Genomic DNA, 24,433 nt, shown 5'->3' with positions numbered 1-24,433 from the left:
CTATTTTGCATAAGAATTGACACATCCCATAATTCAATCAGTAATACCAAACCGGAACCGGAAGAGTTGTCAATTTAATCAAGTTCACTACTGTAACCATTATTTACCAGCAAACATTAACGAAACATTAACTCAATGTTAAGGAAATTTCGAAGTCCCTCTGTAACAGTCCCTAGGTCTTGAATGGACCGCTATTCTTGCACACAGTTTGGAGGTCTTAAGAACCTGTGTAAATTACATCGAATGATATCGAGGGATTACTGCCAGAAGGAGCTATGTGCTTCTGGCAGCAACCCCTCGATATACCGGTATAGTGGTATATCATAACAGCGGTAGTAACATTTGCTAGTATAATCGTGAACTTGCAGTTAGAATGAGGTAAAATATGAAAGAACCATTTTAAAAAAATAATTCGGTAATCACTTAACCTATTCATTAGTGATTGTAATCAGCCCCCAAAAAGTTCGTCGATTAATCAGTGGTCAAAGTTGACGATTAATCGACTAAAGTCAACTAAAAGGGACAGTATTAATGTTTGTGAGAAAAGTTGCAAAACTTCATTAGAACTAATGTTGTAAAGGTTAAATGACTACTATAATACTCTTTGATGCTTGATACAGTATTGTTATCCCCCGACACAAAAGTTGGGGGTATATAGGAGGATATAGAGAACTTATAGAAAAATACTTTCTTTCAATTAAAAACTAGTGATAAAAGTGCAGTATTTTTTCGAAGGCAAAGACGCATGCCTTCTACAGTACTAATGAAGCATTTTCGGGTTTGGGCAAATTTCGTCAACGAATATTTGCGGCCGTCATCGTCAAGTCAGAGGGCTACTCGTCAACGATTCGTTGACTTTCTGATTAATCAGTACATCACTACTATTCATGCCTGAATTAATAGTGGGATTTTCCAATTTATTCCACGGAACAGTCTATTTTGATACAATAAGGACAAACTTTCCAAAGTGTTAAGATTTTTGATTTTTTTGGAAATTTCAGGTTGAGCAAACATAGTCCGCTTATCTGGGTCTACACCATTTGCCTATGTCTACTTTTGTCGACTTTAGGCATAAGTGCGTTAAAACAAAAGTGCAGATAGTTCCTTGAGCATTAGCCTTAAAATGGACTTTTCCATGCGATCTATAAAGACAAATTCAGTCTGAGATTTTGGGGGATTTTTTTGAGAAAAAATATGAATAAATCTAATTTTTTTACAAAAAGTGAAACCCTGATCAGAGGGCTCCATCAGGAGCCCTCTGATCTGGTTTACACGTTTTTGCAAAGGACGCTGAAACTCGTCGCTAGGGCTGAATGGGCTAAGCGAGCACGTGTCACACTGACCGTCTACGCAGTTTCATTTTTTTTCAGGACACTAAACATTTTAATGGCTTAGCTCTACAATAAGCTGAAAAGCACAGGACTGCAGATCTAAAACGGCTGAAAAATGACGTTGTGTGGGAAAAGGACCTTATGGAGGGACACAATGTGCAAGATTTGACCAGACGCCTCGTTCTGCCCGGCGGCTGATCAAAGCCTGCACTTTTTGTCACATAGGACTGTATAGTCTAGTAGAAAAACATTTTATCACTCTGTGTGCAGTATAAACTATAAATATCAACATAAACGTGTGAAAGCAGCTGCTTTATGACGTACGTCATGGTTTGTTCCGCAATAAGGTCCTTTTCGCAGATGACGTCAAATGTTTTTGTCGCTATATTAAGAGGCTGCGGCCACACATAATTTTGCTTACGATAGTTTAACCCTGAACCCGCCGATAAAATTATCGTCTGCTTAATCCAAACTGCTTCAATCTAGGAAATTGTGGAAATATGTCTTGGTATCTGTGAAGTTGCATAGGGGCATTTTCAATGCATCTAAAAACAAGAAAAATGTGTTTGTGAAACACGAATGCCCCCAGGCGGCACTTTTGTAAAAAAAACTCAAAATTTCAAAGGAGCATAACTCCATCAAAATTGCAAACAGAGTTACAAACCTTGCACAGCTGGAAAGCTCGTCACAAGGAAGACACATGCCAAGTATTAAAGCTCTATGATCAATGATTGAAAAGTTATAGCCAAGGTTAAGTTTTCGGTTAAAGGGGCATAACTCCTTAAATATTGCAGACAGAGTTACAAATCTTGCACAGCTGGAAAGCTCTTGTCACAAGGAAGACACATGCCAAGTATGAAAGCTCTATGACCAATGGTTGAAAAGTTATAGCCAAGGTTAAGTTTTCGTGACACAGACAGACAAACAGACAGACAGGGCAAAACCTATATGCCCCCGAATCACAGATTCTGGGGGCATAAAAAGAGGTGGCGCCCACGTTTACAGGCCGTGTGACTATGATTGGAATTTTAAAGTCTTCTTACGTGAGCTAGCCCCTTGAAGTACGTAAGTTCGGCCACCTAAGCTATAGCTAGTTTGTTTATTTGCACATGCTCGTAAGCCATGTCACCCTGAAATAATTGCCCTAAACATGGAACAAAATATCAATTATTTGTCTAAATAGATCTAATAGTGAAGAAAAAAAAGCTTCCGGTCGAGATATTATCAATAGAAAACATTATGAGCAAGTTTGGCGACACAAGGTTCTAAATTCTGGCCTATAAAGTGGTTATTAGGTTATTAGCAAATTGTTGACCACGCTCGTTCACAAAAGCTCACCCCGAGCTGTGCTCAGGTGAGCTAAAAAAATAAAATCGAGAAACGCATTATGGACGGATTTTCCGGGGCAAAAAGTAGGTCAAGGTCAATGTCACATGAAAGGGACTATCCAATGAAGCAACTGTCCAAATATGGAAGCAATCCATTGAAGGATAAAATAATTATAGCACTTTTACCAAAAGGTGGTCCTGTGCGGACGCCCGCCCGCCCGGACATCACTATTTTAATAGACGATTTTTTTCGTTGAAAAATCAGTCCAAAAATGTTTGCATGGGTCCTACTTTTTAAAGTCATCAGATGTGCGTTTCCTTCAGCTAGACTCTCAAAGTAAGAGGAAGTCAGAGGTAGATTTTAATCTTGCTTAAAAAGAAACGATCTAGCTTTTAGCAAAATGACCTTGCTTGCCTACGAAAGATTATTCCCCAACCTTTCCAAACCTAGGTGCTAGTTTTAAGCGGTCTGTAAACCTAGGTAGGGACTGGATTTCCTAGCCTCAAGAAACACACCTCCAAGTTAATAATACATAAAATTCAAATGATTTGGGAATAAATCAGACAAAGCTAAAATTTCATTTTAACTTTTATTCTTAAAGAACTCTTTTATGAACTAGAAAACGTGTCCATAGGACACAGATGCCCCCACTAGTGCTTTGTCAAAAATGCAGATTTTTCACTAAATCAAGGCCCATAACTCCGTAAAAATACATTTTAGCTGGCTAAAAATACTCAGGTGCACAAATTGACACCCTAAATAATACATCCATGCAGTTTTAAGTCACTACTACAAACGCTTTTAGAGTTATGGACGACACAAACTAAAAATGCCGCTTTTTCACTAAATCAAGGCCCATAACTCCGTAAATATAAATTTTGGCCGGATAAATACCCAGGTGCACAAGTTCATACCCTGAATAATACATCCATGAAATTTCAAGTCTGTACTACAAATACTTTTAGAGTTACGGATGACACAAACTAAAAATGCCGTTTTTTCACTAAATCAAGGCCCAAAACTCCGTAAATATAAATTTTGGCCGGATGAAAATACCCAGGTGCACAAGTTCACACCCTGAGTAATACATCCATGAAGTTCAAGTCTGCACTACAAAGGCTTTTAGAGTTACAGATGACACAAACTAAAAATGCCATTTTTTCACAAAATCAAGGCCCATAACTCCGTAAATATCAATTTTGGCCGGATGAAAATACCCAGGTGCGCAAGTTCCCACCCAGAGTATTACATCCATGAAGTTTCAAGTCTGAACTACTAACGGTTTTTGAGATACACGCGACACAAACTTTTCGGAACGTACAGACAGACGGAATGACAGACAGACAGACAGACAGACGGACGGACAAAGGCAAATCTATATGCCCCCCCCCTTTTTTAAGAGAGGGGGCATAAAAATACATGTTGTACCATTTATACAACAAAAAGTAACAAAGAGCAAAGCTCGCCTAGAGCTAACTGTTTGAAATAAGTACATCCCCTCCATGTCTAGGTTTTTTGCCCTGGAGTTAGGCCGGACAAAGCTAATTTTGCCTACTTTAACACATCAAGGGGAGATAACTCTGGTCAGGGTCATGTGACCCGTACCAAATTCACAGAGGCGAAAGTTTACAACATGGCCATTAATTTCTGAAAGTTTGATAAAGATTTGTTGAATAATAACAAAGAAGAATCCCGGACAGGGCTTATTTTGCCTACTTTAACACATCAAGGGGAGATAACTATGGTCTGTAGTGGACATGGTGTTTATTATATTAACATATGATAATAAATATCATGTCCACTACACTGCTCTGTTTGCAACATAAAATATTGTAGTCTGGATATTGTTCTACAAATTACAAGTATAATTCACAAACTATGAAAATGATCTAATAATATATGCATAGTAGGCAGAGTTTTTTTTACATGAACATTAAACAGGTAAAGGGTTAAAATTTGGATAAAACATATTTTCATCATCTTTAATTATGAAGTATCTATATTCAGCCTTCCATTGCATCTCCATTTCAAATATAAGCTCCCTACAGCAAATATTTCAACTATCAATCAGATTTAAACTAAAAATGACTCAGTTCAAATCCTGTGAAATTTGACTAAAATTATCAATTGTTTGAAACAGTATCTATGCAGAATCTATGTTCAGCATACAGGGCACTTCCATTTCAAATATGTGACGTCGTCTGAGAAAATGGGACCAATTGCGGAAAACATGGTGACATTATATATCAGCTGTTTTCACACATGTGTCGTTATTTTTTAGTTTAATCTTCACACACAGAGAGAGAAAATGTTTTCTCTACACGTCTATGGGTGACAAAAAGTGCAGACTTTGATCAGACGTCGCGCAGAATGAGCGGCGTCTGATCTAAGTTTGCATTTTTTGTCCCGCAATTGGTCCCATTTTTTCAAACGACGTCACATATAAGCTTCCTAGGGCAAATATTATTTCATGGAGCAACAGTGCATTACAACACTAACCCCAAAACCTTAACAGATTTCAGCCAAAAAGAATAAGTCCTATAGGCTATTACAGGTGTAATTATGAATAAAATTTAAAACTTAATTTCAATTAAGAAATGAACGCCTTCTCGCGTCTGTTCTCGGGTATATGAATACAACAGGTCGCGTGCAGAGTTCGTAAACCCCGAAGGGGTTTACATTAACTATGCATGCGACCTGTTGTATTCATATACCCGTTGAAATGTAGCGAGTAGGCGTTCATTTCTTATATTTATATTATCATTTATATTATTTCTAATTATATCAAAAGAATAATAGTCGATTTATTGGATGCCTCGAGCGATCACAGTAGCTCATCCTGAGCTTTGCTCAGGTGAGCTAAAACGCGTGACATGAAAAGTGTGACGGACAGACAGATGGACGGACAGACGGCTGGACAGACGGACTAAGACAGACGCCAGAGAAGTGATCGTTTAGTGTCACCTTCTGCCTACAGCAGGTGACACAAAAACCCTAGAACCATCAGTACTTCTGCCCCAGCTCCTGACACAACAAGGTTTTGTTATTATGGGCTATTACTCAATAATCGTCTTGAAGAGACAATTCAAAACTATAAGTCCCGTGCATGGAGGTCAACTCTCGTCTATTATTTCCCAAGACCATAAACATAATTCTGACAACAAAGCATCACAGAGTTATGGCTCTTGGTCAGATTAAAGCCCTTGTGATTGTAAACAGCTGTGTGAAGTTTCATTGCAGTAGCTTCAAGAACAAAGAAGTTATAGCCAAGGTTAAAGTTTTTCATGCCTACACCAACCATGACAATGACGACAACAACGACAATGCCAACTCCTATATACCCCTTCTCGAACTTGGTTTCTGGGGGTATAAAAATAAGCATCAACTACAGACCATGATCATCTATAACACCACATAAGGTAGTCCTTAGCTGAATGCGTTTCAATTAATGGTACTGACTAGATTAAAGATCACGGTGGCGATGACCTATTGATCGAGTTATTCAAGTTACGGTATTGAGCAGAAATGTTTGAGTGCACAGGCATTCTATATATCAGATAACTGTGACATTGACATTGATTTGGTCCCTAATTAAGTGTTGCCTTGGTGCCCGATAACATAACCTTCAAATTAAAGATAGCTACTGGTAGTATTTGAGATTGGTGACCCAACAATGTATTATACATTTTTTTATATATTCCATGAGAACTCTGAATAATTGTTGGGTCATAAAACAATTGACCCAACAATGTAATATATATATAACTTGCAAAACTCCAAGAATTGTTGGGTCATAATTTTTTAATCCATGGTTGCCCTAAGCTGAATAGTATTAAAGTTATTGAGCGGACAAGAATGGCTAACAGACAAAAAGACAATGTATTATACATTTTTTATATATTCCATGAGAACTCTGAATAATTGTTGGGTCATAAAAAAATTAACCCAACAATGTAATATATATATAACTTGCAAAACCCTAAGAATTGTTGGGTCATAAATTTTTAATCCATGGTTGCCCTAAGCTGAATAGTATTAAAGTTATTGAGCGGACAAGAATGGCTGACAGACAAACAGACAGAGGGATGGACAAGCGGAAGATGCGCCATAACAAAATACAACCAAAGTTTCTTTGGGCATATAAAAAGAAATGATTAACAAGAGCTGTCACAGTCACATGACACATGCCCCAAAAGGACTGGGTCTAGCATGAAGGCACTTTTTCACAATTGTGCATGCAATAGGGGTTGGGAGTGCCCATTTACGCACTAATGTCAAAGGTGAAGGTTTGTGATTTTTTAAGATTTAACTTACTGACCTACTTTATGACCTGGCTCCACCCTTGATTGAACTTGATCAAGATATTATCAAGAAATAATCCTGAGCTAGTTTCAGGAAGATTGGGTAAAAAATGTGGCCATTAAAGCCTAAATAGGATTTTTCAAAGATTTGACCTACTGACCTACTTTTTGACCTGGCCCAACCCATGGTCAAACTCGATTGAGATATCATCAAACAAATATTCTGACTGAATTTCAGGAAGATTGGGCAAAAAATGGGGCTCCTACAGGGTAAACAGGATTTTTCGAAGATTTGACCTACTGACCTATTTTTTGACCTTGCCCCATCCATGACTGAACTCGATCAAGACATCATCAAGAAAAACATCCTGAGCAAGTTTTTGGCCCGAGGTCTGACCAAAACTGTCACTTTTGTTTTGGCTTAAAGGGATTCAAAAGAGTTCCTATCCAATTTTGTCTACTATATATGATCATTTTCATCAGGTTTTGCAAAAAAATTAATGACCCAACAGTTCTTAGGGTTTTGTAAGTAGTATATATTACATTGTTGTGTCAATTCCATTTGGTTAGCACTGCCTGATACTTCACTAGTCTTGGTCTGAGATTAAACTGTCTCACTAGTCTTGGCCTGTGAGTAAACTGTCTCAATGGTCATGGTCTCTATGGGAACAGGACTTGTATGAAAACAATTTATGACCCAACAGGTATTCATGTATAATATGTTGTTGGATCACTGATCTCCATTACAGCTTGTAGCTTTCTTAGCTCTAAAGGTAACCTTAAGGGGCATCTAGGCAACATTGTTGGTTAATTCGGAACCATATTAACTGTCACTTTTGTTTTGGCTTAAAGGGACTCTTTTTGGGCCCCTAGCCAATTTTGTCTACTATATATCATCACTTTCACCAGGTTTTGCGAGAAAATTTATGACCCAACAATTCTAAGGGTTTTGCAAGTAATATATATAACATTGTTGGGTCAACTGTTTCCATCTGGTCAGCACTGCACTGCCTGCTGCCTCATTAGTCCAGGTCTAAGATTAAAAATGTCCCACCAGTCCTGGTTTGAGAGTTAATTGTCTTACAAGCCTTGGTCTGAAGTTCAAACTACATTGTTTAGTGAACAGGGGTGCCAGGGGGCAAAGCCCCGAAAGCTCCTGGGTTTAAATGGAAATCAAGACTCAAAATGCAATCTCCTGCTACCTTTTGAACTGTCAAGTGTTATGTATTCAGTTCACAGTTGGGACTTTTCAATCAAATGAATGAAATAACCATTTTGGTAGAAGCTGATAATGATTATCAGCTTCTGTTCGAACGTTTTCTCCATTCACACAAGACTATTCCAAAGTCTTAACACTTTACTCCTAGGCCTGCAACAATACAGGTACTTCTCGGTTCGGTTCAGTTTCGATTATTACCCTCTCGGTTATCGATTATTCGGTTCGGAAATAGGGAACACAAGATAATTATAGAAACACTTTAAAACAACTCATTTACTTGCCAATATTCATCTAATAAGACTAATATATACATCTGTCAACTGTATCAACTATCAAGTTATGCTGCAAGCCTTCTTGAAGAAGCCGAAATGCTTCCAAAGTGCCGATTTTAAAGCAGCCAGTGGATCGCACAATTCAGACATTTTTACCTAACAACGGTAGGCAGAATATTATCGGCAAGCTGATTGGTCCAAATAAGCGGTATAGTCTAATGGGCCGTCATGGCCGTAAATTGACGCACCGAACCGAAATTTTGCGGCGCCAAACCGAAAATCGAACCGAGAAAAAAGAATCGAAAATAACCGAACTTCGGTGAACCGTTGCAGTCCTATTTACTTCATACATTAATTTTAGATCATCACTTCATTTTCTATAAATTTGTATTGTTTACAAATTTATAGAAAATGAAGTTAAAAAAAAAGAGCACAAAATGAACTTGAAAAAAATGATGGTCTGAATACCTTTAAAAATATCATGGGAAATGGAGCATTTTGCTCTATAGGAGCACATACTCTAATTTCATTTAAATTTTCAACCACTTTAAGTTTCAAAGGTTTCAATAGGTGCACTGTGCTTGTGTGGAGGAAGGGTGAAGTCTGAGCATGCAAGAATAAGAGACCTGGTCCAAATTTCATAAACAATGTCCGACTCAAGCTTATGTGAAAACTGTATTTGAGCTGAGAAAAAAACATAATTTGTTTTTGACACTTGCCCACTAATTCTTAATGTGTTTTAGAAACATATTGAGAATGAGTGGGCAAGTGTCCAAAACATTTTTTTTATTTTTTTTGGACACTTGCCCAAAATCCGGAATTCTGGAATTTTGTCACCCCTGAGTGAAACAAGCAGAGCAGACCCAGATCTTTAGGAGCTGCCTGATCTGGGTCTACTCTGTTTGCAAGGGCGTGAAAACACGTGATAAACAGGTAAATGGTTGAGAAAGGTGCTAATGAAATTTTCACATGATGTCACATCGTCACCTTAAGTCCACAAAAATGTTACTCCTTCAAAAATGCGAGGGCGTTACATCTTTGTGGAATTATAAATGCGACAGCATGTTGTTATAAAATAGGCACAAGTGGCTAAAACTGCTTCTGGATAAGAGTGGGTGTATCCTTGAAATGTTCTCGAGATATTTTTATCCAGTTTTGAAATACTTTAAAATATGATTTAATAAAATGGAAAGCTTTCGTAACACTGACACGATACTACCAGGAAACACGCTGATTAAACCCGGAAGTGGTACTGTGGCCGTATCTGCGATGCCCATATATTAGACATTCCCCCTGTTCTAGGAATCCAAACATCCGGTTGCGATTCTAATAAGTGGTCAAACATAGGAATAGATTGAGAAATGGATATTTTAGAACATGCAATACACACCTTATCTTAAGCTCTGATTAATTATACACATTTGCTAGTCAGGACTCGTCAGGATTTGTCAGTGCTTTACAAACATCTTTCACAACCAGACAGCAGTGTTTGGAAAATTTAAACACATACACACTTGTTGACAGTTGTTAGATAATACTTAGTGACGACAAACTTGCTTTGCCTATGTGTTATTTTTGGTTGTCTTCGTCTGCTTTCGGATTATACACTGACGAGCAATGAAAACGCAACAAAGAATATATGCTTCAATATCTTTTGAATGCAAACATATACACATCTCTTAAGGTCGTCATTTCATCTAGCAAAGTGTTAAGATTTAATGCCTGCAGAAAAAGAAAATTTAAACAAGGCATTGCCTGAGAGACGGGTGTGCAAGATGTGGTACCCAGAGCAACACAGTTACCACGCCTGTGTCAAGCTGACTGTAACTTCAATACGATGGCTACGGCGCAACACGACAATTTGCAAAGCCGATGACAACTTCCACCGTAGTCCCTAAGTCTTCTTGACACAGTTTCCAATGTTTTGGTTTACCACCGTGTCCTGACCAAGTCTTCTGTCGTCGATTGGGCTGCAAGGAATCGATTACGTTAACGTTGGTAGACATTCTGTCTTGACGGCGTTGCACGCTGTGTACCTTGTCATGGACAGTCTGAAACGGAGCCCGTGACGTTATACCGTTCAATTTGAAGACTGACTTTTCGATTGTTTTATCGTGTCATTGCCTATTTCTTAGAGATTTGCTATTTCAGGTGATTTTCATAAAGTAAATCAACGCACACGTGCAATAAAAGTAAAAACGAATTTTAAAAACGTCGCTAAGAAAGCGTGCGCGTCGCGGACGTTGAATACGCCAGAAGTCCGGCCGTAGTCAGTCATGGTTGATTTCAGAAAACAAAACCCATTTCAGGGAGTAGCATAGGTAACTAATATGAAATATGTCTTGGTCTGTTGTCTACGAAAATGCACGTTTTGTAGTTACACTCAAAAATACTTGTTGCATTTTCATTGCTCGTCAGTGTACCCACTCCCCTATTGTATGTTGATTGTTAACTCATATCAGAATGTCAACCAGCTTGGATCCGAATGGGACGTCCAATTACTCGGCGTCTCATTTGGATTCAAGTTGTATGCTTATGAAGTGATACGATGATGTACAGGAAAGAAATAAAAAAATAAACCATTATTTAGCATTTAAGAAACAGATTTTTAGGGAAGGAGCATTAAACTTCATAGAAAGTAATATTTAGAAAGTTTTCTTGCACTAGAATGCCTGATTTTTTTTCCTGGGATCTATACTGGCTGACATAGGAGTTATTCTATGAATTAAATTATTTTGAGTTACATGTTAATGTTCACATCTACCCAATAACTGATAGAGACACATTCTAACGCATCTAGAGAATGTAGAATGTGATATTTAAAAACACGATGAAACATGGAAACTTTGCTCCTAAGGAGCAAATTCTCCATTTTACATCATATTTTCAAAGCTATTCACAAGCAAAAAAAAAAATTGAATTATTTATAGAAAATGATGTCATCATCTATATAATAGTACATCAACTAAACGGTTAAGGTGTTATATTGCTACGTTAAGGTTTGTTGTTACTGTGTATGGAAAAAAATAAGTATAACATATACCAATAACGATAGCTTTTCCACTTTATTGTGATGTCCCAATATATTGCAATATTGGGTCAAAATATATAATATAATATACAAATATACACGAAACACGGTGCGTGTATATTTGGCGACCCAACAGTGAAATTGCGACCCAATAAATGTGTTTAGGAATACAGGTTGCAATCACGTATTTGACCCTGCAGATACATTTAAAACAAACAATTATGTTGGGTCCTTATATGTTGGGTCTTTGACCCAATATTGAGGTATGCCCCAATAAATACACCGTGGACCCAATAATTCGGGTGTAAATATAAACAGGGCCCCAATATTTTAGAGGTTTTAAAACTATATATATATATATATATATATATATATATATATATATATATATACATTTTTCAATTGAATGTATTGGTGCCTTGTCTTGTTTTTTATAAATGGCTGTTGATTATGTGCTGGACAAGTCTAAGGAACGAACAGAAAAAGATACTTCATGTATTGCAATGAAACTTTAGACAAGTATTCCCAGCCAATAAGTAATATCTGAGCAACTTCTCAACCCATTGCGTTGAGACTTTGTACAAATGTTCTCAACTAAATAAGTTTGATAACTCAATTCTGCATTGAATGCAAATTATAGATCTTTTTTTTTATTCCACTAAGAAATTCTGTTGAAGGGTCAATACTTAAGCAACCACTTGATGTATTATATTGAAACATGATACAATGGCTTCCTACCATCCAAACTTTTTAACTAATTAAATCATGTAATTAAACTTGCATGTACAGCAAATTATGTCCATTTATAATCCTACTTAGAAATTCTGGTAAAAAAGGAGGTCAAATAGTGGATCTCTTATTGTAAATGGTTATAAATAATGTGTTGACCAAGTCTGAAGACGGAAAATAATAAGGCTGCACTCCAACAGATTGAACGTTTTGACAACTTTTTTTTATTTTTTGTCTTGGAATGAGTCAATTTTTGTGAAAATGCATAGAAACCAGTGATATCAGACTGCCGAAAAAACAACAGATTGCAGGTTTTCATATTCTATGTACAAAAATTCATGTTTTATGCATTTTCTTTAAGCGTTAATAACGCTTTTAGCCATAAAACATAATTTTTTCAAGAGAAATATGAAAATCTGTTATTTTATCTTTTGTCAGCAATCTTATATCACTGGTTGTTAGATAATTACGTAAGAATTAGCTCATTCCAAGACAGTCAAAATGGTAAATCTGTGAGAGTGCAGCTATAAGATCTATGATATATCTGTGCATTGTATGTAATAGTTCAGAAATCATATGAAATTCACATCTATGTATTTATTGTACTGGGGGCTTGCTTTTAACTTGCTTATTTACAATCTGTATCAGTTAGCAAACATAAATTCCTGTTTTATCTGCTTCAAATTAAACATAAGGCAATAATTTATTATCTAACGAAAAGAATATAAACAAATAAACCTAAAATTTACCTGTGGTGTTTTTCTTCAAGTCTGTAAGATAAGGTGAAAGTGAAGGTCATGATATTGTATTTGTTGTTTTGACCCATTTCGGAAATGAATGGTACCCATTTTTATGGGGTAATAACAAATGTGCAAGGTTTTTACCATAAATCCGATCTTTTCCAAGTACTCTTAATTTTTTTTTCAGAGCACTGAACATTAATGTGGCAAGAATTTGGAGGTTCTTCAAGTTTTGGTAGATAAAGCGTTTAAGTAAATTAATTTCAAGATCATAAACTTTGTTAGATCACTGAAGTTCATTTACTCAAATGCATCAAACTGCATTATCACAAGTGGAATGACTTTAAAATAGTCATGTGCACTTATCAATAAGCATGCTGTACTTTGAATTGAGTCAATATTAACTGTGTTGTAATAAACAATTGAAATTAAATACAATAATATACATATGTTTATAATTTATTTCCCCAAATCTGTTATCTTTAAATGCTCAAGATGTTAGTGACTTTCGTTTACCTTTGTCAGATAAAAAAAAATCCAAGGGATATAATGCAGTTCATGTAAACAATCTTTTAAGTATAGCATTTGCTTCCCTTGGAATAGTGCTTTTAGCTTTCTTCACAATCTCAACTTTCCTTATATTTTTTGTTTGTTTATTTCAGGACTTGAGTGCAATAGCGATGCCATTAATGGAGACAGACCCAAGCCCTCAGTCACCGGTGGGACAGTATCATGGGTCGGCTGACAACGTTGATGGGGAGTTTCGCCAACGGTCGGGTTCGACAGGTCTTAAAGGTCTCTTTTCCAAAGACAAAAGTCGTAAAAAGTCTGGCGATGAAAGTGGAAAGGGAAACTCGCCATCGACCTCATCAAAAGTTAAAAACTTTTTTGATGCAATCAGACCCCGCTCAAAATCGGATTTATCAGGAGTTAAGAAACCGAACAAAAAAATGTTGCAACAGGCTCGCATGGACGCTTCCATGGATGAAGCAACGCTAAGTGCCTTAAAAAGTAACGACCATTTTGTATCTATGCCCCCAACAAATGGTGAGAACCCCTCGCCTATGGCAAGAATAATCGGCGATCAATTGCGGGTTCCGAATTCTCGTCAGCGCCATGCATCAGGTCCACCCACTGGGGTCGATCAGTTTCACAATCGATATCGACCCAGAGCAAATTCAGACTCTAAACACATGCGACCGCCACGAAAAGCCTTGGTACATCAGGTTAGTTGATACACTGTAGAGAAATTTGTACAAATATTCATGCCTGTAAAATAAACAAAGAGTAGATTTGATAAAAAAGTTAATGGTCTTTTGTTTGGACAAAAAAATGCATTGTCTAATTCTTTAGCTCAATACTGAGACATTTTGAAACACTGTCAATTGACAAGGGTTTTCACAAAATTGGGTTAAAATGAAAAATAATTTTTTATCAATTGTGTTTCTGCATAATCCATCAATTTTGATAATTTGTTAAGACGTAAAAAGATTTGTTTCAAAATTTATCATGCATTCTTGTTTTTGATCTTTCATTCTGTGCATGTAAGTCATATGCTATAAAATTGGATGCTGTATTTACGCAGTATTATGTGCCATTTTTTATATCGGGTCATTTGGTTGTCACAGTTTTACGAAGGGGATAATGAAATGATAATGACACTTTACAGTAAATGCTAGAAGCTTATACTTAACATCCCACAAAACTTGTGGCATTTAAGGGTACAAGTTGTGGTGTATGTTTTAGAATTTGACGTAACAGGATTTATTTCTTTATAATATTATTTTGGAATATTAAGTGTGATTACCCGAACTGTTATCATTATGGCAAGTTTCTTTGAAATTATTTGTCATGAAGATGGCATTATACCCTTATCGATGTGTTGTTCCACAAATGGTGAGGCAATGGCCACACCCTAGGGATTTATATAAATGTCTTAATCCAGAATTTATGTGTAGCATTGGGACAGTCTATTTCATCAGTAGCATTTGGACAGTCTATTTCATGAGTATCATTGGGACAGTCTATTTCATGGGTAGCATTGGGACAGTCTTTTTCAAGGGCAGCATTGGGACAGTCTATTTCATGAGTAGCATTGGGACAGTCTATTTCAAGGGCAGCATTGGGACGGTCTATTTCATGAGTATCATTGGGACAGTCTATTTCATGGGTAGCATTGGGACAGTCTATATCATGAGTAGCATTGGGACAGTCTATTTCATGAGTAGCATTGGGACAGTCTATTTCATGGGTAACATTGGGACAGTTTATTACATGGGTTGCATTGTAACACTCTATTTCATGGGTAGCATTTGGGACAGTCTATTTCATGGGCAGCATTGGAAATCTTTCAAAAAATTGATAACAGTTTGGTACTGAATAACTTTAGTAAGGGCTGACATATTGTGACTTAACTTGGTGTATGTAGGAAGAGCTTCTGACAATCATTGAAAAGCTGGTTTTGTCACACTGTGGTGTTTCTTGTTTACTTTTTAATTTGACTTTATTTATTGCTCTTGACAGGCATATATTTCATCACCATTGTATTAATTTTAAGACAAAGCAGTGTATAGTAACTGTTTAGTGCGCTGTCCTACGACAGCTCTTGTTTATTTGAGGCTCTATGAGTTGTATTTTCCAAAATTCTTTAATTTGTCAATTGATAAATGACCAAAATTATGATCATGTACCTTGTCTCACAGTCAACACAATGTTCACTATTTTCATTAAATATACAGTATGGAAGAAAAATCAATGTCATTGTGGCATGTGTTCAAGTTTGTTTTTTTTCCAAGAGGAAGAAAGGGTATTACAATCAAATTTGTATTTTATTTTCCTCTTTTTACTTGCAGACAAGCTGTAGTCCTCCCTCAAGTCCAAAAGTTGGTGAGTTGTAACCTTTGATCTGTGTTTTACTGATCATAGAATACCACCTCCCCTATAGATAAAATGTACTCTCCCAGAGGATTTCCTCATTCATTGATTATTAATAGATATTGTAAAAATAGTAACAGGATTCTGAGTTAAATGAAAGTGAGGCTAGCTAAGAATTATGGGTGGATTTCCTAACTTCCTAGTCTAGGAAATATTAGTTTTCTTTACTTCTTTAAGCAAATAGGATTTGCTTGAACATATTTTAATATTTGTTTGTGGAAATGAAGAAAAAGCAATTGAATGCAGCCAACAAAGTATTTAAAAAGTAAACTAATGGAAAAAGTGAAGAAATCCAATGTGGCAGGTATAGATTTTATTGTTGTTTTGTTTTCAAAAATTAATTTTGCAAGAATGATTTCTCATAATGATTTTAAGTGTACATGTTATGATGTAGTAGTTTTTATTGATCCATGTTTAGAGTTGTTAATTACAATACCTGAGTGTGCCAGATAAGCTCCGTATTTGCTTATGTCACTCACAAGAAATTGCCAAACATGCAATAAATTTCATCAATGAGCATGAAGGTGACACAAAATGCTTTTAATTCACTCTAATAATTACAAATTCATGCGTAAAAACTGCCAGAATACATAAGTTTTTGTATCACACGGATGTCTGAAAACGACAGCCACTTAATTATTGCTTTAAATCAAGCGTTTACCTGCGTCCATGATCAGATCAGCAATCTTTGTCAGTTAAGCGCTTCAGAGATACTGGTTGAGAAGCAGTTTCCGACGGAAAGCAGTTTCCGATAAATCGCTTTTTCGCCTACTTTCTTCAGATCTTCATAAAAAATGTACTGCAATTCAACTATATCCTAACTAGGCAATCAAAAGTTGAAATTATTTCCGAGACACGTAAGTAACTTTTATTATTATTTAATGTTTAATGTTTATTTTTCATTTTGTACACAAACTTGCACGTGGGGGATCGGCACGCGCAGCGTATTGCGCATGCGTGTGAACCTAATTTGCATATCTATGAATAGCTACAAGGTTTTCCTAAATTGACTTATACAAACGATGATCATTGTGTACATATTTGTGAACACTGAGGCCATGCTTATTTCGCACCCACATTCATTTAAATGTATACAAACACAAGTTTCTATCAGAAATGAATCAAAATATCATTGATATTCAGTGTCTGCCTGATTTCGAGTATGACTGGACTGTCGTAAATTTTCGGGTTTAAATTTTTCGTAAATGCTGAAAAATTAAAATATATTTATCTTATTACAGTCTTATATTTAGTATATTAAATAAACAGATAATAAAAACACACAATAGGCACCTTAAATCTGCCCCGCATTCGATTTGTCGGAAACTGCTTCTCATCACAAGCTAATCAGAACAGTGTAAGTACCCTCTTTGCGCCCCTATTAGATACACAATATGTGACGTCACACATGTGAAAAATATATCGACAATAGCAGCTTGAGCTGTAGTTATCTAAAATGTGAACAATTTTAGTAGGTACTTAAACACGTATAATTAATTCAATAAAAACGCATAAAAACTGTCGGAAACTGCTTCTCAACCAGTAAGGTGGCTGCATGTTAGAAACAAAAAATGTCCAAACTTGGACGCAAACCTCATATTCAACCTCCGAAATGGCACATTCCTTTAATAGATCAGCTTCGGAGTGCTCCACAGAGTCTGTTCTTAATGCTGCACTCTCACAGATTAAATGTTTTGGCAACTTTTATATTTTTTGTCTTGGAACGAGCCAATTTTTGAGAAAATTTATTGAAACCAGTGATATAAGAATGCTGACAAAAAAGTAGATCGCATTGTTTTATATTTAAGTTCAAAAATTGATGTTTTATGCATTTTTTTTAAACCGTTAGGCAAAAAAAAAGTACCTGTGTTTCCGGTAACCTGACCGACCCTATTTTTTCCTCGCCGACCCTAATCTTTTTTTAGACATCAAAGTAAAAAAAAAATAATATTTAAATTCTATCGTAAAAAATATATTTCTTTAAATATATCATTATTATTTTCGTTGTTTTTCTTTCAATGTCCCCGGAGAATATACTTTCATTCCTGATTATGTATTACCGAGACGGAAAAACAAAATGGCTGAGGGCGGCGAACCCTGTCCAATATCTTAAAATTGGCAAACGCATGTTTACGGTCCAAACACGTGGTTGATCACCGGAGACATATTTTGCTGTTTTTTTAATGAAAATATTTTGAATTATAGTTCGCGGTGTTATTTATCCATATCCATGTCCAAAATAAAACTTACTTTTTTACGATTAGGCTTTGCGTATATCAAAAAAAAAAAAATCAATAAATTTTAAAACAATGACCGAAATGTTTGAATTCACTATAAATATGAATGAAACTTTGATTGTAGTGTACGAAAATAAGATACGTAAAATAAATTCATATCCACGTTTACTTGTTCTTTTATTAACCTACCTCCACTTGAAGGCCTAGTTTAAGGAGCTCACAGTTGACAAGAAAATCGGCGATTTTCCTCAAGCAAATTAAAAATTAAGCTGATAATTGACTGTTTGGCTAGAATATTATCACAGATTTGTTGAAATTGAAGTGCTTGATTTTTCCTAAAAACAGATCACGACTTATTAACGAGTATTGTATACCTTAAACCACCAGATTTCATGGGCAAAATTGGCGGGAAAATATGGTAGTTGGAGGTAAGGAAATGATTTCAGACATTAAACAATGCTGTTTTATCAGACTTTTTGTAAATTAGGAAACGCGTAGATATAACATAATTTATCTGATGCAACAGAAAATTGCATGATATGGAAAGTTAAAAAAAAAAAAAAAAAAAAAATCCCGACCTACCGACCCTTTTTTTTCCGCCATGTTACCGGAAACACAGGTATTTTAGTAACGGGCCTTAGTAACGGTTTAAGCCATAAAACATTAATTTTCAAACGGAATATGAAAAACTACGATCTGATTTTTTGTCAACAATCTTATATCATTGATTTAAAGATGTTTACGCCAAAATTTGCTCTTTCCAAGACAAATAATAAAAAAAGTTGTAAAAATGGTATATCTGTGAGAGTGCAGCTTTAAGTTATTAGAAATGACATTGTTACTAAAGCAGTTCATACGCCAGATTTGGCACATACGAAAAAAACACAAAAACATGATGGCCTAAACGTTTGTAACAAAACCTACATGTCTTTGAAGTAGTTGTTCCCATGGTTGCTTATTACTAACAATATCTTATCTTGAATCTGAGTACTGTACCTAACATTAACTTAAATAAGGGTGGGCACAAAATGGCACCCCAAATGTTCAGAGGTAAACCACAATACTCAAGACGTGTAGCTTGGGCCAATTTGGGATTACGCAGATTGATGCCTTACTCCTTCACCACCTGCGCTCCTTCGGTTTCTATTTAAAATTCGGGGTTTTCGGTTTGACAAAAATTTTGACCTGTCATAATTTAATTATGCAACTGCCTATTTGTGTACAGTCAGCTACATGCCTGGAACTTTTTCTCAAAGTAATTTTTGAGACACATTCAAGTGCCTAAGGCCTAAAAAAAAAATACATTTGGTTCGGGTTACCCGACCCTACCTACGGAATAGGCGCCGACCCTAACGTTTTTATAGTCAGTTTGAAAAAAAAATAAAAAAATAAAAAAAATTTTTTTTTTTTTTTTTTTGCTTTTCAATATGTAGTTTAAAACCTTAATTGCTTATATAGAAGATAACTTTAACACCATTCTCCAATGATGAAAATGACATTCTTATATAAAGCCTAATAAAAAAAAAAAAAAAAAAAGCCTACCTATTTTTGAAAAGGATGTAACCCTAACCAAACAATTTTTTTTTTTAGGCCTAAGTACCCAATTAGTGTCTTGAATTTTGATTTTCACCCAATTCAAATCAAAGTTCTAAGTGAAATACCCAATTGCTTCATTTTTCATCTGGGGCACTGCAATACATATTCTGTTCCATACATACGTTCCATACATACGGTCAGGAGAGGATTAAGGTTTTGATCCAGGGGTAGGGTAATTTTGAGATCCCCTTAATAGACGTTAAATATGGGAATTTTCTTATCTTTAATATCTAAATGGGTTTGTGAAAAAACAATGGGGGGGGGGGAATATATTGAAGGGTTAAATTCATATTTTACCATGTAATTGCAAAGTAATTTGTGCAAAACAAGGATTAAATGCATTAAAGCACAGCATTTACCTTTCTGGTAAAACAAAGATTTGCTGACTCTGAATGACAACATATTGGTATTATTTCTTGTTTTTATGATATTTTATAGACATAATAGATATGCTTTGTCCGAGAATCCCTGTCCACGTACCCTTTCCCAAACACACACTTTTAACAACAATACTTTTAATGACGAAGAAAGGCTCTCAGCTAGCTCCGCTACGAGGTCTGCTATGAAACAAAGCGAGTGAGCCATTCCTAGACATTAAGATGTTTTACACAGCTGTCAAGTCTTCCATATTTGGTGTGAAACACACGATTTAGAGCCTAGAGTCACGCTCTTTATGCTGACGCTTTGCAAGATTCACATTTGAGAGTCCAGTAGCACGTTTCAGCCTGTATTAGCTAGGGAAAATTTAGCAACTGCTTGCTCTTTGGTAGCCGTAGTCGAAATTAGTATTTGGAAAAACAAGCAAACCCAACTTCATTGCTATTTTGCTTTGGAAATTGTTATGAAGCCTGATGTTGTAAAATGTTGTTTTAAGCAAGATTGGAAAGTATTTTATCAATGTATGGCTTCTGGGCTTGGCCTTTGCTAATTTAGACTGCTCCTGATGGATTCAAATATTCTATCAAGTTGAGACATGATTGGTTTTGTTTTTGACATGTTCCCACTTCGTCTGTGACACATTATTGCTCATATGAAATGACAGTTTGCTTCAGACAAAAGTAATCTCACTTAATGCTTTTAAAAACACTATCATAAAATTCTGAGATGAGACCCATCCTTGAAAAAAAAAAAAAGCAATTACCGAAGATGCTCGAAGCGTTCAAACATATTGAGTTAAACCTTAACGCTTCATAAGGGTAGAGCGTGCAATTCCTTAGTCAATAAAGCTGCACTCTCACAGATTGAGTGTTTTGACAGCTTTTTTATTATTTGTCTCGTTTATAATCAACCCACTGCTAATTGCAATGAAATATTCAGCAGAAAGCTCTTTGTATGGTATTTTGATTGAGGTTGTTTCTTGGGTAAGAAGTGCTCTCACATAGTGCTTTGTGGTTCATACTGTCTTCGCAACACGCCCCAGGTTATATTCTTCTTACTTTTACAGCACTTTGTTAATGCCATTTTTGGATAATGGCATATCTGATTGCCAGTTTAAGGATGACTGGCAAACAGTCAACATTTTCGCTGCATTAATAGGATAGGTACAGCCAATGATTTTTTTGTTTTGCATGTGAACAGCGTAAGCTGAGTCATTTGCCCGGCTTAACAAGATTTTATATAAATGAAGAAGCCAAGTTCATTATGGGCATAAATTTGCTGAGAATTCAGTTTTTATGCGTGTTTCCTTTAAAACTGTGATCAAAGTTGTGATATTAAGTTAATCTGAAGGTGAACATGTAAGCTGTAAGATATAGTAACAAAACAAGGTGTAAAAACACATGCCTACATTCACGAAAATCAAAATCCTGTCAAGGTCAAGTCACGAAAACAAATGAATGAACAGGCAAAATTGAGCCGCGTGGATCTGATTTAATATATATGCAGTTGAATCAAATCGGTCATTTGTACATAAATTGAGTCAACGAGATGATCATGCCAAGCAACACTGAGCCAAAGGAATACAACTTGACAACAAATTATTGATGTATAATAACTCTTCATCCATTGTAAGCATGGTAATTTCTCCATAAAATCATGAGGTGTAATTGTATCCATGGTGTAAATTGTCTGGCATCATCATCATTATTTTGCTTTAGTGCAAAACGTTTACCAAGACTTTAAAATTGTTTAAGGTATTAGCATGAATCTTGGTGTCACTTTCTGTGAGAAAGTCTCTCAAATGATTACTATTCTCAACCTTATGTAAATGTCCATCCATTATTCAACTAAAATGAAACATCTCACTTAATTTCTAATGGTTTTCTCTTAGAATAATATTCATCTTGACAAAAAAAAGATTGATCTTAGCAAAATAATGTTCAATGTTCTGAGAAACTTAAAACAAAACCTGGTTTTAAATTAATTGATGGCACTGCAGTACTGACAAATGAAATGGAAGCTGAACATGAAATTTCATGACCTGATAAAGTTTTAAAGCTGAATTTAGAAATGGATGATACTGTTGTTGTAGTAACTAAATTTGTCATAATTATATGGAAATCAACTGAGTTTTGCTTTTCTGGTGCATAGAATTATAGTCAATATAAGTTTTTTAGCCAAAAAAATGCATAAATTATAAATCAAAGTATAGTTTATTTTAACAATTCAATCATCTAATATGAATGATTTCCGGTGTACAGAGCTTTCTACCATTGTTTGGACAGGTTGGCTGGTGCCTCATTCTGTGTATTGATCATCTTGGAAAGATTGCCGGGACAATTCTGTAAAATATCTGGGAGAAAGGCCCTATGAATAACATTCAAAATCTTGTTAAGCAGAGATGCAGGTTTTCTAAGACAAATACTTTTGTTTGCAAAGGAACTTAGCATTTCAAGGTTTGGCACATTGAATGATCATGGCTTTGTTCCCTCAAATACAGCTTAAGTTATTAACGAATCGAGTGCAACATCTATAGTCTGTAAATTGACCTATTAGTGTCAAAGAAAGCCGACTGCAACCATCAGTGATTGAGCATGTTCTTATTCGTATCAATAAAGAATTTGACTTCTTAGAGCAAGTCTCATACACCCGCTTACTAAGGGGCGGGCTCATACACCCAATCTACTGAGGGCCAGAGCTGACATACACCCGCTCTACTAAGGGGCAGGCTCATACACCCGCAACGGATCCCTACATGTACAGTTTACTCTGGTTTTGCCTCTACCAGCCAATGAAATAGGAGCCTTTAATTAAACTCCATGCAGTGCGAAAAACTTATTGTTCAAATTTCTTCTTAGAATGGTGGAAATTGAAATGTTTGTGACAAAAAGGCATTATGAATGGGCTTTTATAGGCTGATTAAAGAGTATGCTAAATGCTAGGTTAGTTACTGATCAGTAGTATTTAGTGTTGGGATGTGGGGGTGGGGTTAATAGGCATATACCTAAGCCTGCTTGTTAAAAGGAAAAAAAATGTATTAGATATTGTCATTTCAGCCTTGGTCCATGTAGACAATAGCATCTGCTGAGAGTTGGCATAGCTGGTAAACTCACACTTAAGGGTGTCAGGCAGTCAGAGGGGGCTGGCAGGAATGAAAATCTAGCAATTAAGTTATGGTTGCCTTACAGTAAGGGTGCAATAAATTTGTTCCCTCTAAGTATTGATGGCATAGATAATGGAAATTCCTGTAGTTATTTCTGGTTTATTGTCTTGTCAAGGAAAAATGTCGAGGTTAATACTATCTAGAGCCTTTATTGGCATTTTGTTTATATTGGTGGCATTGGCAAAAAGAAGAAGACGTAGAAAAAGTTATATGATCTTTGACACATTATGAGTTATTTACATCAAACTTGGTACACATGTTCAAAAGTACCATATACATATATGAAGCAGGGTACTGTTCTCTTGCTAAAATACTTGCTTGAGGCCACACCAAATTGATATTTCGTTCCGCGGATTTACCGCTCCTATTTTTTTGAAAATGTAAAAAAAATATTTTTATTTTTTTGTGCGCCCGCACCTCCATTTTGATCGCCAAGCAGATTTTTTCAGATAATAATTTATTAAAAGGCTAAAAATAATCAAGTTTAATTTTTCTACACTAGTTTTCGTGTTTTTGTAAAGGGAAGTTACCGATGCTTAGTGTTTTTATACTGTATATCGATCGGTTTAGCATGGGTTCAATAAATTCAATCAAAATGGCCGCTTCCGGTATAAACAATGTGGCTCGAAGTTTGGAAATTAAATCTTATTTTTGACAATAAATATGTTTTGAGCATGCTTAAAGTCATTGTTGATCGTCTCATGCACTAAAGGATCATTATTTAAAGCAATCATTATGAAATAAAGCATATGTATCTGAGACTGGTAGCGATTATATTGCGTAATTAGTGACTCGTTTTGAATGGAAATCGGAATGATCAACTTAGTACCATTTTATTCAAGTCATAATACAAGGGACCAACATCATACCTCGTTACGACGATGCTGAAGATGTCACAGGTCAACTTAACTGGAACATGAGTCATTGTTTGGTCCAAATTGATGTATCAAGCTCATTTTTGATCAAATTCTGACAAAGCAACAGTTTTGAACAAATATCTTTTCACAAATAGCGATATAAACACTGGTCTGGATATACCTCAACATAAGTAAGCCTAAATTTATCACCTTATATTTTGTTTTTATTTGCAACATAATCCGGGATTGTAATGCACTTGTCAATTGTAACCACTGCCCCGCCCTCCCCTCGCCCTTGTTCCAGGGGTATACCAGG

General features: G+C 35.8%; 1 protein-coding gene across 11 annotated transcripts in view; it reads left to right on the top strand.

Annotated features, from left to right (window-relative positions):
• The window catches only part of LOC128231233 (5'-AMP-activated protein kinase subunit gamma-1-like), a 247,073-nt gene that overhangs the window by 167,227 nt on the left and 55,413 nt on the right, over positions 1-24,433 (top strand). For all 11 annotated transcript variants that reach the window (XM_052943836.1, XM_052943806.1, XM_052943793.1 and 8 more), the window contains 2 exons: positions 13,615-14,178; positions 15,805-15,838. In XM_052943836.1, coding sequence (XP_052799796.1) covers positions 13,615-14,178; positions 15,805-15,838 — 598 coding nt within the window. The remainder of the gene's footprint in view (positions 1-13,614; positions 14,179-15,804; positions 15,839-24,433) is intronic.

The sequence above is a fragment of the Mya arenaria genome, chromosome 1, assembly GCF_026914265.1.
Source record: "Mya arenaria isolate MELC-2E11 chromosome 1, ASM2691426v1".
In the NCBI taxonomy this organism is placed as follows: Eukaryota; Metazoa; Mollusca; class Bivalvia; order Myida; family Myidae; genus Mya; species Mya arenaria.
This window is presented reverse-complemented; position numbering and strand designations above follow the sequence as displayed.